General features: G+C 45.8%; 1 protein-coding gene across 4 annotated transcripts in view; it reads left to right on the plus strand.

The window, feature by feature from the left end:
• Nucleotides 1-304: 304 nt before the first annotated feature.
• mia3 (MIA SH3 domain ER export factor 3) overlaps nucleotides 305-16,107 on the plus strand; it is a 77,876-nt gene continuing 62,073 nt past the window's right edge. For all 4 annotated transcript variants that reach the window (XM_055636123.1, XM_055636124.1, XM_055636125.1 and 1 more), the window contains exons 1-3: nucleotides 305-450; nucleotides 6,252-6,385; nucleotides 12,504-12,590. In XM_055636123.1, the coding sequence (XP_055492098.1) occupies nucleotides 327-450; nucleotides 6,252-6,385; nucleotides 12,504-12,590 (345 nt within the window). In that variant the 5' untranslated portion in view covers nucleotides 305-326. The remainder of the gene's footprint in view (nucleotides 451-6,251; nucleotides 6,386-12,503; nucleotides 12,591-16,107) is intronic.

The raw sequence follows: 16,107 nt of genomic DNA on the forward strand, positions 1-16,107 counted from the left end.
TACCCCACTCTACCCCTCTCTACCCCACTCTAACCCTCTCTAACCCCTCTCTAACCCCTCTCTCTCCACTCTACCCCTCTCTACCCCACTCTAACCCCTCTCTAACCCCTCTCTACCCCTCTCGCCACTCTACCCCTCTCTACCCCTCTCTACCCCTCTCTACCCCACTCTAACCCTCTCTCCACTCTACCCCTCTCTCCACTCTACCCCTCTCTACCCCTCTCTACCCCACTCTAACCCACTCTAACCCCTCCTCCATCTCCTCTCTGGTGCTGACGTGTCGCACCCGCCGCCCATCGCGCGTGCGCGTGCGCGGCGCCACCAACATGGCTGCAGTGATGGGGAGGTTGTGTCTGTGGGCGCTGCTGGTCGCCGCCGCTACCGTCACTGCCAGCTCCGGACATAAACTCTTCTCTGACTTCAAACGCTGCCTGGACGAGGAATGCAGCTGTAAGTACCCCCCTGTGTAACTGAGCGGTCGGTGTGTGCTTTAATTGAACTGTCCCGCGGGCAGCATTGATGCCCACAGCTCCGGCTCCGGCTCCGGCTCCTGACGTGTTGGCAGCTGCAGAGCCAGCGATGCCTCAGCTTCAGCTTCAGCTTCAGGCGGAAATGTATCTGCTGCGTGGATGGATGCTGCTCAATAAGGCCACAGATCGGTCGGCTCCCAACTCCACAAACTACGGGAGCCATCTCTGGCTACATGTTATCACCTCGCTACGAGTTAGTCTGGTGCATCAGAGGTGCAGATGCTTGTGGTCCTCGCACACGCAACATCAACTTTTACTTTGTTGCCATATTTTATAATCGGGAGCTCTCCCCTTCTGGTTGTTGCTTTGCAAAGATGCACTTATTGTTGACGGGATGTTGAATATTCACGCAGCTCCAAATCCTGGCTTGTTTGGGAAGATTCCAGAATATTAAATGATGATTTCATTCATTAACAGGATGTGGGCGTGTTGTCAATGTCAGCCTGTGGTGTTAGTCTGAACTGTCATTTCCAAGGGTAGTATGCGAGTCTGGGCTCATTTGTTGGTCTGAAATTGACAGGCCCAGTCAGAATGTGGCATATTTTCTCCACTGATGAGTATTAAGCAACCAGATGGAATTTCGTGATTCTGTAGTTTGTTCCTCACCAGTATTGCTGTTAATCTTTTCTTTCAGATTTGTTTAATTCCTCAGCTGTTCTGGTAAGATTTGAGCTTGCATCAACAGGATACAGTCTGCTCATTTAACAGTTACCCTGCCAGTCAAAGAAACGAGCAAACTCCCATTCCATAACATCACAACGTGCTGGGTCTTTCCAGATGCTCCTTTTTCATTGCCATTTGGTGCCGGCTGTGGTTCAGTACGCAGTAGTCTCCCCTCTCAATCGCTAAGTTGTTGTTTCAAGACAAACTTTACTACCTTAACCACAAAGCTCTCAGGGTGCACTGCTCCCTGTCAGTGTTTCCATCTTTTGTTTGAGATGGTGAACCAAGGCTCAGTTATCAGAGGCAAAGTCATGGTGTTATTTTAGAAATGGGCGGGTTGTATCTCAAGAGTATCCTACATGAATATGCCTCAATATTTCCAAAACAGGATCACATTGTTGTTGTCTGTTGGAACTTGCTGTGGGCAAATTGACTGTTGAGTCCCGTATGTTAAATCTGTCAGCACTTTATAATTATTTTGTTATTTGTACACCATTTTGCGATTTTGTAGGTGCCATACACATGCAAATTATATGGTTTTGCTTTGAAGTTTATCTATTTCTGTTTTACTTGTTTAATCAGTATGGATTTCCTGGTTGTTTAATTATTATAGGTTTCCTTTGTAAATTGTGGTTCCTTTGATAACTCTGCAATTTAGTTTATCTGACAGAGTATCCTATTCTGATGCTCTGATTCTAACCTGGTAACGAGCTGGAAGCTTGATGCTTGGGAAGATGAGCCTGCTACTTCGAGTGCCTTTAATGTTTAACTACGAGGTACTTTGCGCTTGCCATCTGGCCTTCCCCGTGGATGTTGTTTGCATCAGTTTTAATGCTGACGCTAATCTTAGCCCGTCCCCAAACTATTGCCGTTTTCCATGACAAAAATTAATACGCATTGAGATATTGCACTTATTTCTAATTTGCTGATATTAATTTCACATCTACGGTTGATAGTTGTCTCAGCACAAGAGAGCACTTGTGGAATACCTTGTGCAGAAATTGATACTGATGTATTTGGATTCAGAGAAGAACCAAGTTATTGTGTGTGTACATGTGGGAGGGGGTGTGAAAATGGGTGAAGTTTAGCAAAGAGCGCATTCGGGAGAAAACATTGGTTAAGGTTTGAAGTACTTACTTGTCAATTAGTGGGATTTAGAAGGTAATCAGTCCCTGCAGCCTGGAAGGCGGCCATTTGACCCATCGGTCCTGTGCTAACCTTTCACAAGTGTAATCTCAGTTGTCCCATTCCCTGATTCTTTCACCAGATCTCTGCAAGTTTATTTTCCTTCCATTCCGTTTGGAAACATGTGATTGAATCTGCTTGTTTTAGAGAATCTATTCCAAGACAAAACTAGTGTAGGAAGGAACTGTAGATACTGGTTTAAACCGAAGATAGATACAAAATGCTGGAGTAACTAAGCGGCACAGGCAGTTTTGGGTCTCGACCCGAAACGTCACCCATTCCTTCTCTCCAGAGCTGCGGCCTGTCCCGCTGAGTTACCCCAGCACTTTGTGTCTATCTGAGACAAAACTACTTGCGCTGTGGAACATTTAGCCTTGGATTACCTATTTTGTTTCTTTTTCCAGTCACTTTGAACCCGTGACCTATGCATCACAATCCTGCAGCCCAGGGGAACAGTTCTTCATCATTCATTTTCTCTGGCCCCTTCATGATTTTAAATTGCACAATCTATCGTATCAAGTAATGACATTTCGAGTTTATTGTCATATGAATAAATATGATGAGGTACAAGTATAATGAAAATCTTGCTTGCAACAGCATCTCTGGACATAGACTCAGCCAACACATAAACATGGTGGGAAGAGTATGTCCGTGATGGACAGCGCTCAGTCCACCATTCTCTGCAGCTTTTTACATTCCTGTGCGTTGGAATTGCTGCCATGATGTAATCAGTCAATATATTTTCTACAGTACATCTATAGAGGTTTTTTGGTGAATATTTGATGACATGTCGAATCTCTTTAAAACCTTTAAGAAAATAGAGGTGCTGGTCATGCCTTCCTTGTGATTACATTGATGTTCTGGACCCAGGACAGGTCACTTGAGATGTTAACGCCATTCATTTCAAACTACTAACTGGCTCCCCCACCGACCTAAGAATGAAATCGGGCAGGTGGTTTTCCAACTTCCCCGTTCTGAAGTCGACGATTAGTTCCTTGGTCTTGTTGACATTGAGTGAAAGCGGGTTGCTGTGACATCACTCATCCAGGTGCTCTGTCTCTCACCTGTAATCTGGCTCATTTGATACGATAGAACTTTATTCATCCCCGGAAGGAAATTGCTCATCACCACTCGCTAATTTTAGAGCTGTGCTTAGCCTCATAGTCATGCCTGTAAAGGGAGTAGAGCTGTAAGGAGATCAAATTCGGCTCTCCAATTTCTCCACGTAACCAAAGTCCCTCATCTCTGAGTAACTTCCAGAGAATTCTGTCACGTCCACCTGTAAGAATTGGCCAATAGCTGTGATGGCCTATTAGAGAAACTAGCCAACTTCATGATCAATGTGTAAGAAGGAACTGCGGATGCTGGTTTAAACCAAAGATAGACACAAAAATCTGGAGTAACTCAGCAGGGCAGGCAGCGTCTCTGGAGAGAAGGAATGGGTGACGTTTCGGGTTGAGCCTTCTTCAGACCGGTCATATAGCCATGATCACAGTGAATGGTGGTGCTGGCCTGACGGGCCAAATGGCCTACTCCTGCACCTATTGTCTATTGAAACGTTCACCCATTCCTTCTATCCAGAGATGTTGCCTGTCCCACTAAGTTACTCATGTTTTTTGTGTCCATCTTTAACTTCATGGTCAATGTCCTCTTCCCTGAAAGGATGCTCCCAAGGACAAGTGCCACAGATGCTCTTAACAGTAAAGTCCACTGGGAAGATGCACTCACTCATTGTCAGCACCCTCTCCAACATCCCCAGTATCGGGGCCCTAGTCAGAAGCAGACTCTCTATTCTGAGAGAAAACGCAAAGTACTGGAGTAACTCAGTGGGTCAGGCAGCATTGGTTGAGGGGGTGAGTGCACAGATGCTGCTTTGGGTGGGGGCCCTCCAGGCTGATCATGGTTGGGGAGAGAAAACTGGAAAAGAGGTTGAGCCGGGACAAAGCCGGCCAAGTGATGCAGGTGAGGTGGCTATGATTTGATTAGATAGCACACATACAAATGCTTTCACTGTATCAGTACATGTAATAATAATAATGCAATATTAATACCTGATTCTCAGAACAAGCTGTTCCAAGCTCCTCGCTATTTAAAATATCTCCCTTCAATCTCTCCCTTAATCATGTGTTCTAATGAATCTGTTGGCTGATTTCTCCTGTTCTCTGGCACCACTTCCTCATTCCAGCCAGTGTCTTATGAAGTGTGCTGTACCTTTACCATTGGTTGATCATCCCAGCCGATGCTCTGAGCCCAAATATGATAATTCTTCAAGGGAGGGAAGTTTTCCTGAGGCTGGTTTATGAGATCATAAGTCGTGGAAGCAGAAATAAGCCATTCGGCCCATCAAATCTACTCTGCTATTCAATCATGGCTGCTCTATCTTTCCCTCTCAACCCCATTCTCCTGCCTTCTCCCCAAAACCCTTGACAACCTGACTACCTTACTGATCTTCAGTCCGAGTGGTGGGAGAGTTTGGGAGTGTGATGAGGATGGGGGGAGGGGGAGGACAATGATACCTCAGAGTGTGAAGACATGGGGTTGTGGTGGGCTTTGGGTTATGGAGGTATAATGGGGGGGTGGGGAGGTTGTGTGGAAAGGGGTGACAGGCAGTGGAAGGGTATTGGGGTGAACAGCAGGAGGATGTGGGAGTGGGCTGGTATTGCAGGGGCCACAAGGTTGGTGTTTTGGACAGGCAATGTGGAGGAGAGGTTGATGAGAGTCGGTGGGGGTGATGGGCGATTGTGGTTAGGTGGGGGGGGCTTAGCTGTGAGGTGGGGATATCGTGGTGTTGGAGGGGACGGTCAGGGGAAAGGTCTGAGTGAGTGAAAACTGGACATGATATTGATGAAAGCTTTAAGGTCCGGACGGCTTTGTCTTTGTGACTTGACAGCAAAAATCCCTGCTTCCTAAAAACCCGGAATTGCACGAACATTCCTTCAAATAGCATCTACCCTCGTGGTGTTGCTCCGTGTGGCCTGTGAATGTGGCTACTTTCTGGGCTGTGAGCACGGGTCCCTAATCCCTGAACCGGAGCCTGAGCTGCAGGACCCAGGGAGGAAGCGCAGCACCACAGCTGCTGCTTTTTCCGGAGTCATTCAACTGCACAGAGTTAAACCAATCCCATGGCATTGTCTGAGGAGCAGCTGTGAATTCTCTGTCCCACAGTCATCCCTCCTTTGACCTCGCTGCATAAACATTACCTGCCCATTTATTTCAGGGCTGTTTCTGGGGCCTTGCTGTGTACAAACACAGAGGGTGAGGCGATTTTCCTATATCACCCTATTGCTGACACTTGGAAAGTATTTAATTCTGTGTACGTTGTTTCTGGATATGTAGAGCTGCCAAACAGTGTCGTGTAAATGGAAATGTACGAACACAAACAGGAGTGGCCCAAACAGGAGTGGCAGGAGTGGCCCATAAAAAATTGAAAAGCACCACCTGCTTCCAGATGAATGTACTCGTGGCCCTGCTGCTTCCAGTCTGGGATGGTGCTTGACACTATGTTGGTGAATGCATTCACTTGTAACCAGGCTGTCCGACCAGTAACCCCACCCCTGTCCCAAGGATCCTTTCCCTCATCTCCCCCCTCCCTCATTCCGAGGAAACATGGCAGGTTTCCTCAAATTCCGATGAGAGATTGGGAATTGTTCCCTGCATTTCAAATGAACAGTAAATCAAAGGATAGAGAGGTTCTGTGTGCCTGTTTGGGGAGTGGGTAGTGGAGGCAGGTTGCGTCTGGACATGGGGTGGGGGGTGGGAGTGGGGGTTGGTTTTGTTGGTGCGGAGGGTGGTTGGGCAAGGGATTGGTTGGGTCTGCTAGAGGAGGAACATTGCGGAATTGCAGCTAAATTATCTTCTACGTTTTCCTTCCAGTGCTGATGTGCCGTGGTAAAGCTGTGAGGAATTTCGTGGGTCCCGACTGCCGCTTCCTCAAGTTCAAAACGGGGGAAACCATTTACGTTTATTATAAGTTGGCAGGGAAGAGGAATGACCTTTGGGCGGGAAGTGTAAGTAGCGCTTTCAGGTATCCCACGCTCTCTCTGTCTTCCTCTCTGCACCTTCTCCAGTGTGAACATGTCTTTCCTACAGTGTTGTGATCAGAACTGCACACAGTACTCCAGTGAAGTCTGACCATCATTTTATAAAGTTGGAGCACAACCTCCCTGCTCTTACAATCCCCTAATTAAAGGACAGTCTCTTCTATGGTTTCCATCATTATACCCTCAAGGATGTTTGACTTGTACACCAACATCCCACTGATTCTCAAAAACTTTCAAAGACAGTATCATTCATGGTCAAAGTCTCAGCCTTGTTAGTGCTCCACACATGTATCCTCGCTTTTATCTGGATGATAATCCACCGGCTATTCCTCAGCCTATTTCACCATCATGTAGATGCGACATGTTGGTTGGTGTGGGTAAGTTGGGCAGAAGGGCCTATTTCCATGCTGCATGTCTCCATGTCCCTGCATGTCTCCATGACTTTCTGTGACATTGATATCACTCTTGTCCAAGACTGTTGTCCACGCTGCCAGCAACTCCACCAATACTCATGCTATCTGCATTCTTGCTGATCATGTCTCCTACATGCACATGTAAATTATTTACGCATATTACATTCATTCACAAAAACAACCCTCTGTTGGATCCAGTTTACCAACCTGCCCTGGATCCCACGTGTCCTAACCTTTTTGATCAGTCTCCCATGTGGGATTTAGAGAAAAGCCCTACTGAAGTCCATGTAAACCACATCTACCACACTGCCCTTGTCAATACACTTTGTGACTTCCTCGTAAAATTCACTCAGATTGGTCAGACACATTGTCATGTTCCCCATCCCAGCACCCTCTCAAACAGCTGGATCCAGTGGTTGGCATATTTTGTGACACGGCTGGGTAGGTGGATCGACAGTGATTGCTCTCCATTCAGCCTGGATTTAATTGCCATTTATTACTAACATTTAAGTATTGTTCGTTATAGTGGGAAAAACAAACCAACGCCACTCATCCTAAAAATTCAATTGCAATATGGCCACAATCTGTAAAGACGTTTTGTAAAGCTGCAGTGTGGTTATAATAAAATTATAAAAGCACCAAGGATAGAACAATCATAAAGATATATAAGGATGGCACAGTGGCACAGTGATGGAGCTGCTACCAAACAGCGCCAGAGACCCGGGTTTGACCCCACTACAGATGCTGTCTAAACGGCATTTGTATGTTCTCCCCATGACCACATGGATTTTCTCTGGGAACCCCTGTTTCCTCCCACACTCCAAAGACGTTTGTAGGTAAATTGGCTTCAGTAAAAATTGTAAATTGCCCCTAGTGTGTAGAATAGTACTAGTGTACGAGGATCGCTGGCAGACGCGGATTTGAGGGCCGAAGTGTCTGTTTCTGTGCTGTATCTCTTAGGTCTAAAGTAAACATGGTGTACAGTGCCTTTCACTGTGCATAACATCAGTAAATAGACGTGTTCTAATCATATTCTAAATATCTGTGACTAAACTAAAAATAGTTATATGGTGGCTCGTGCATGCATGTATGTATTTTGATACTTTAACATTGTAGAAGCTAAGAATACATCACATTGCTATACATTTCTAATTGTTCACCCATAGCTTGTGTTGTGACCTGCCTATGTAAGTACTCCCAAGAAATCTGCACATTGAATTGTGTGCACTGTAGTCGGGGGTATATGCAACAAGCCACATGGGGAAGTGATAGAAACAGCTACAGGTGGTATGTGTCATGTGGCCCAGTGGTAGAGTTGCTGCCTTACAACGCCAGAGACCCAGGTTTGATCCTGACTACGGGTGCTGTCTGTACGGAGTTTGTACATTCTCCCCCGTGACCGCGTGGGCTTTCTCTGGGTGCTCTGGTTTCCTCCCACACTCCAAAGACCTGTGGGTTTGCAGGTTTATTGGCTTCTCTAAATTACAGATTGTCACCAGCCTGTAGGAAAGTGCTGGTATACAGGGTGATCGCTGGTCGGCACGGACTCGGTGGGCTGAAGGGCCTGTTTCTGCGCTGTATCTCTAAACTAAATAAAATACGAGATTTGAAAGCAATTTGGACAAGCACATGAATACGTAAGCTTTGAACCAATAAGTGGCAAGCAAGCAGAACTAGTTCAGTTAGCCAAATGGGACGATCTGGACGATTTGATTGGAAGGGCTCGTTTCTGGGCTGTATAGCTTTATGTCTATGACAAAGCCTATCTGTTGGAAGGAATTTTGTGTTTAACCTGTATCCTGAATCTGACTTTGCGTGGGGCCCAGTTACCCTCTCAATTATGACTCGGATAGGAACAGACACAAAGAATATCTCGCAGAGCAGTGATGAGTTTCTCAAACAAGTCGGTTTATTCAAGGAGTTAAAGTACACACTGGTAAACACTGGTAAACACTCTGGCATAGTTTCAAAGATCCACAGCACCCACAGCATTATTATGTTCTCACAACACAATGGTTACATGGTGATTTTACACTTTTCAAACAATTCACCGTTAATCAAAATGTCTCTGTTGCCTTTCACCTTTGTTTTTCCTCAAAATTATCTTTAATGTCCAGTTTATAGAAAACCATTCTACCATTTATCTAACAAATGGGCGCAATAAAAGGTACTATTTCCTGATGTTTTATCGCCCCCAAATTGGTTTACAACCCTCAAGGTTGATTTTAACTTTAAACTATGCCGTGGTATCTACACACCTGATAAATTTATTTATTGCCTCTCCTAACATTCGACAACGATAATGATGAAGTTCCTTCTCTTTGTTGTCTCTTTTCCCATCATGCTCCTCCAGTATGTAAGCTCTTGGGTTAAACATATTACAAACTCATCTTTCTTATAATTCTCAGAATTTCCTACATCACTATCTTTGACTCTTTCCAAGTAATCTTTAATCCTGTCCCACAGATTTTATTTTTTGTAAGTTCCCTACTACTGATGTCCTCCTGACATTGGCACGGATGAGTTGCATGGCCAGTTTCCATGCTGTACGACTCTGTCTGGTACTTCACTTGCAGCCAGCGAAGATTTAAAATCTCAATCAGAGCTCCAGCAAGCACTCTGGCCCAGCAGGGTTTTGTGTGAAGCATCGTGAAATAAACTGACCCTCCTCTGTCTGTAGTAGTTTCTAGACATTACATATTTTGTTGTGCTGCAGCAAGTAAGAATTTCATTGTTCTATCTGGGACACATGACAATAAAACACTCTTGACATTAAAGAAAAAGTTCATGTTTCATCAGTGATGGAGTTGGTGCTCTTGACCGTGACATCATTCAGATTGAGCAGGAGACAGGAAACTTCAGATGCGATAAAACAATCTGCTAGAGGAACCCAGTAGGTCAAGCAACATCTGCAGAGGGTATTGGATAGTCAACGGCTCAGGATGAACCCTTTGTCAGTGCAGTGGAAGGGACTTGATCCAAGATATCGATTGTCCACGTCTCTTCACTGATGTTGCCCAACCTGCTGAGTTCCTCCAGCAGATTGATTTTTTTTTTTCCCCCCAAAGTGACCAGGTGTTTAAATACATTATTAATCACAGGTTGCGTGAACCTCTACATGTGGGAGCTCAGTTGTAATATCCTGTTGGAAGCGACCCAACAGGAAGTATGGGGTTTCCACATCCTGAAATTAAAAAACGGAATCCTGAAACATAAACAGAAAATACTGGAAACACTCAGCGAGTCAGGCAGTGTCTGCGGAGAGAGAAACAGATTTAAAGTAGTATTTCTGGTTGAAGACCCTTGATCAGAACTGGGAAAGGGGAGTGATGAAGAGACCTTGACCTTAATTGTTAACTATTTTTCTTTTTGCATCACACAGTGTTTTGGGGAGAGGGGGAACACACAAAATATTCTGGAAAAAAGAAGGGAAAAGGAGACAAATTTGTGTGTGCTATAAAAACAATATCCATTTTAGATACCAGGTTGCCAGTGAAACCTGGATCCTCTCCAGTAGATGCTGCCTGACCAACTGTGTGTTTCTATTATTGACTGGTTAGAGGCATAGAGCACAGAAACGGCCTTTTGATCCATCACGTCCACACTGTCCTTTTTCTGCACTAATCTGCAGTTGTCCTTTCATCTGCACTAATCCCAGTTGTCTGCATTAGGTCCATTTCCTTCCATGTTTTTCATATTTAGGTGTCTGTCTAAATGTCTCTTTGGTGCAGTGATTGTATCTGATTCCGCAATCTCCTCTGGCAGTGCTCCAGAATTCAACCACTCTGTGTAAACAAACCATTTTACCTCAAATCACCTTTAAAACTCATTCTCTTCACCTTAAACCTATGCCCTCTTGTTTTTGATACCTGACCATGGGACATATATTCTACCTATCCTATCTATGGTTCTGATAATGTGGTGCAACTCTATCAAGTCATCCCTCAGCTTCTTTCATTCCAGGGAAATCAAGCCCCGCCTGTCCAATCTCTCCCCACAAGTAAAGCCCTCAGATCCAGGCATTAATCTGATGAACAGGGACAGAGTCCCCCTAGTCCTTACCTTTCATACCATCAGCCGTCGCATATAACACATAATCCTCTGAAATATCCACCACCTCCAGCGGGATCCCACCACTAGCCACATTTTCCCATCTCCACCCCTTTCCGCCTTCCTCAGAGACCGTTCCCTCCGCAACTCCCTGGTTAACTCATCCCTTCCCACCCAAACTACCTCCTCCCCAGGTACCTTCTCCTGCAACCGCAGAAGATGCAACACCTGTCACTATACCTCCTCCATCGATTCTGTCCAGGGACCCTGACAGTCCTTTCAGGTTAGGCAGAGATTCACTTGTACCTCCTCCAACCTCATCTACTGTGTCCGTTGTTCATCAGTGAGACCAAACACAGACTGGGCGATCGTTTCACAGAACACCTTCGCTCAGCTCGCCTGAACCTACCTGATCTCCCGGTTGCCGGACACTTTAATTCTCCTTCCCATTCCCACAGACCTTTCTGTTCTAGGTCTCCTCCATTGCCAGAGTGAGGCTAAACGCAAATTGGAGGAACATCATCTCATACTTCGCTTGGGCAGCTTACAGCCCAGTGGCATGAATATTGATTTCTCTCACTTCAGGTAGCCCCAGCATTCCCTCTCTCTCTATCCCTCCCCCACCCAAGTTGCACTAGCTTTTCACTTTCACCCTACAAACAGCTCACCTGTTTCCTTTATCATCGTTACTTTTTTGCATATCTTCCATTCATTGTTCTTTATCTCTCCACATCACCTTCTATATCTCTCGTGTCCCTTATCCATAACCAGTCTGAAGAAGAGTTTTGACCCGAAACATCACCCATTCCTTCTCGCCAGAGATGCTGCCTGTCCCGCTGAGTTACTCCAGCTTTTTGTGTGCAACAATCTGATGAATCTCCTCTGCACTCTCTCCAGCACAAACACATCCTTCCTATAGTGTGGTGACCAGAACTGCACACAATACTCTGTGGCTTAAATGTTTTGTGAAATTGTAACATAACATCACAAATTTCAAATTCCATGCCCGAAATAACCCTGTATTGGGGAGGCAGTCGAGAATCTTGTGGGTCTGGAGTCATAAAGACCAGTTCAGGCAAATCGGGAGCCGTGAAGAATATTAGTAAACCAACAGGCTTTTGCTGTTCAACAAACAATCTGTTGGAGGATCTCGGCGAGTCAAGCAGCATCTGTGTGGTCGGGGTGGGGAGAGGAATTGTTGATGTTTCTGATCAAAGCCCTGCATCTGGATTAAGAGTGGAGAGGGAAGATAGCTGGTATGAAGAGGGAAGTGGGGAGGTGTGGGGGAGGAGGGGAGAAGAGATGGAGATACAGGGACCTGTGGGTGAGTGGTGGACTGGGGAAGGATGAAGAATGGCAGGTGTTGTAGGGAAAGGGGAAACATGGAGTTGGAACAGGCATGGTTTGGGTGACAGGTCAACAATTTTTTGAAACTCCAGATTCGGTCATGTCACATAATTACTTTTTGTGACATTTTATATGAAATAAACTGCTTTATTTAGTAAAGGAAGAGGAGTGGGTGGAGTGGAAGTTTTACACTGCTCTTGGCTCGTCTCATCGGGGAACATGTTTACACTCTTTATTGTTGCAACGTTGCTTGATATGAATTTTTTCTGTTGCAGGTGGGGAGCCAGTTTGGATATTTTCCCAAAGAGCTGATTGATTTAAACCTAGTGTACTCGACTACTGAGGTGGAGTTGCCAGCTGAGGTGAGTGCAGGTTCCCCGTCTGCCTGCATGCAAGTGTTGCGGTGTCGAAGGAAGGATTTGGTATTAGGATGCTTCTTGTGAAGCTGGGGTTCCAGACTAAGGTCCACGTGTCTGTGGTGCTTCCTCTCAGCAAACCCCTCACGTTTACTGCTGTTGTTGAATTAATTACTTCTGTTGCAGTTTACACATGGAGTACACAGTGATGTAGACGCACTGTTCTCCTTTAACAGGCTGCCTGTATGTATTTCAGGATTTAATAATGAAGAGTGGTGGATGGGGAGGGGGCTGGAGGAGGGAGGAAAGCAAAAGCAGAAGAATGTATGAAATGGATCAGGCAACACCGCCTCTGAGCCTGCTCCACTGTTCAAAAGCATGATGACTTTGGCGTTGTTTTCCTGCACGGTCCCCATATCCATCTTATCTTCTCACATCCAGGAATCTTTTGCTTTCTGCCTTGAACAGATATATATATATATATAGAGCTTTATTTCAGACACAGGTCCATATAACACATCATACAGTATAAGGAGATACATTAAAAATTGCATATTAGCCTATAAGATATACAAGCTATTGCACCAATGCCATCTTAGCCTAGAAGTGAATCTATAGCAGCTTTTCAGAGGGCTATAGATGTGCAGATTGAGTGCCTGAACCTCCACAGCCCTCAGGTGGAGAGTTCCATCCATTCACCACTCTCCCATTGCAGATATTTGTCCTCACTATTGTTAACATCCACAACCCAAGAACCTGAGCCTTGGTTCCAAACGGTCTTTCTTCATCCACCCTGGCATTTCTCTGCCTTTAACGTAGCAGATTGAAAAACTCTCCCCTTCCATAGATTACAGATTGAAAAAGTAGCAAGCCACTTCCTTGTAACACTGGAGCCTGCCACAGAGGATTTACAAAAACCTTTGTAAAAGCAAGTATTTTGGGAACATTTCCCCCTTGGAGAGGATGCTGGGGGTTGTTTGAACTAAGGACAGAGAAGAGCCCCATTTCCCCACCCTCCCCTCCCACACCAGCCCAATCTTAAGGAAAACAAAACAGATGTCTCTATTCTCCACCCCCCCCTCGGGCTGCCTCCTCTCCGGTTCACTCAGCTCTGCATTTTCTTTCAAACCCTGCCAAATCTCCCTTGCGGAATCTGCAAGGGTGTCCTTGAGGAAGTTGTTTGCTGATATTTCCAGAGGATCCTTGGTTGAGTTTGCAAAGGAATGTGGAGGCTGGTGAGATGGTGTTTGTAGAGGAAGAGTTGGGTAGGGGCACAGTGCCAGTATTTGTGGAGAATATTCCAAAGGTGGGGAACATTGCTACTTGCTGGGGATGCCCCAGGCTGGTGGGGGGTGGGGGTGTTTGAAGTGGGGGGAATTGTGCAATGCTGGCATTCCAGGGAGTTGCAGTATAGGTAGCTGTGCTGGTGTTGTGCAGGGTGGTCCCAGGCAGGAAGGGGTGTTGGATCTTCTGTGGGTTGTGTAGGTTATTCCCAGAGTGAGTAATGGAGGAGTTCTGTTGCTAGTCAGCTGGCCCACCAGATAATTTGGCCATGTGTTCATTCCCTGCTGTGATCCCCCCCCTTCCCCAGTGAATCCCAGCACAGCCTGTACATCACCTCAGCCCCCACACACTGGTGTTGTTTTATACTTTACTATCGCCACCTGTACTGAGATACAGTGAAAAGCTTTGTTAGTGTGCTATCCAGTTAAATCGTACTATACATGACCACAGTAAAGCCGTACACAAGTAAAATGAGTAGCGCAAAGAAAATAATCAGAGTGTAGAATATAGTGTTACAGCAGTAGATTGCTACAGTTTTTTTTAAAGTGCAAGGGCTACAATGAGGTAGGTTGGGAGCGCGGGATGGGGCGGATCGTAGTCTGATTACAGTGGGGAAGGAGCTGTTCTTGAATCTGCTGGAATGTGCTCTCAAGCTTTTGTATCTGCTGATTTACGGGAAAGGGGAAAAGATGGAATGCCCGGGGTGCAAAGTGTCTTTGATTTTGTCGGGTGCTTTCCTGAGGCTGCGTGTAGATAGAGTGGGTAGGAATGGGGCGTGGATGGGGCAGGCTGGTTTGTGTGATGGACATGGAGATGAACACTCTGAGACGTGCTAAGCTTAGACCGAGAACAGAACTCCTCTGTGCACTCCCCTTGGCTGTTTGTCCCCACACCTTAGGAAGCACAAGGAAAATTGACCACATTTAAAGACTCAACATTTGTCTTTACCAAAACACGATAATCAAGAGCTAGTGAGAGTGTGGCAATCAACCCTGTAGCATGATCTGTTGGGTTCCTACCTGGCAGCTTTACAAGTGAAATCTGGTCATTTCATAGGGCAAAGGTTTCAAACTCTTTTATTATCACATATACCAATCAAGGTACAGTGATATGTGAATCACCATACAGCCATACGAAGGGTAAAAAAAGACAAAGAAAGCACAAGACACACAACTACATAAAAGTGAACATAAACATCCACCTCAGCAGATTCCCCACATTTCTCTCTGGGTTTGAAGGCAAAAAAGTCCAACTTCTTCCTTATTCTGCGATCGAAGCTCCCGCAGCCGGCAGTCGAAGCGGCCGCATCGGGGAGATCGAAACTCCCACGTCGGGCGATTGAAACTCCCACGTCGGAGCAGTTGAAGTTCCTACGGATTGGAGTTCCCGAATTCGGTCTCTGACCAGAGACAGCGGGCTTTGTGATGTTAAGTCCGCAAGCACCCACGATTGGAGCTCCGAGGTCGATCCCTGGCAAAGGGATCACGGGCTCCGCGATGTTAAAGTCCCGTGGGCTCCCCGCGGTGGAGTTCTCAAAAGTTGGACTCCAGCAAAGGCTGTCAACTCCTCGATGTTAGGCCGCACTGTGGACGGAGATACGACACGGGAAAAAATAGCGTCCCCGTTGAGGTAAGAGACTAGAAAAAGTTTCCCCCCCCCCACATAAAGTAATCTAAAGAACACTAAAACATACATTTAACACATTCTATTCAAACACAAAGAAGGAAGGGACAGACAGACTGTTGGCGAGGTAGCCATTGCTGGCGCTACCCGGTGGATGAAGTGCTACAAGTGCTGGGCTTTGGCACTAATGCACAAAAGGGACTGTTTGCATGCGGAGCTTGTTTTTAAACAGCATTGTTAATCAGTCAGCTGAACTGTTTAAGGATGGTGAAACTGGAGCACTTGGAAGAGACACTTGGTGGGAAGAACATGCAAACTGGGATATATATGGACACAAAAGCGGACCTTGGGATGGGGTGGAGGAGAGCAACTTGAGATAGAGCACTCGGAGTGCTGGTGCAGGATTCCCAAAAGGTTACTTTGCAATTTGAATTGGTAGTGAGGAAGGCAAGTGCAATGTTAGCATTCATTTCGAGAGGACTAGAATATAAAGACGGGGATGTCATGCTGAGGCTTTATAAGGCATGTCATTTATAAGGCACATTTGGAGTATTGTGAAATGTTTTGGGCCCCATATCTGAAGAGAAATGTGCTGGCATTAGAGAGCGAGTTCAGA

The sequence above is a fragment of the Leucoraja erinacea genome, chromosome 5, assembly GCF_028641065.1.
Source record: "Leucoraja erinacea ecotype New England chromosome 5, Leri_hhj_1, whole genome shotgun sequence".
NCBI classification, from domain to species: domain Eukaryota; kingdom Metazoa; phylum Chordata; class Chondrichthyes; order Rajiformes; family Rajidae; genus Leucoraja; species Leucoraja erinaceus.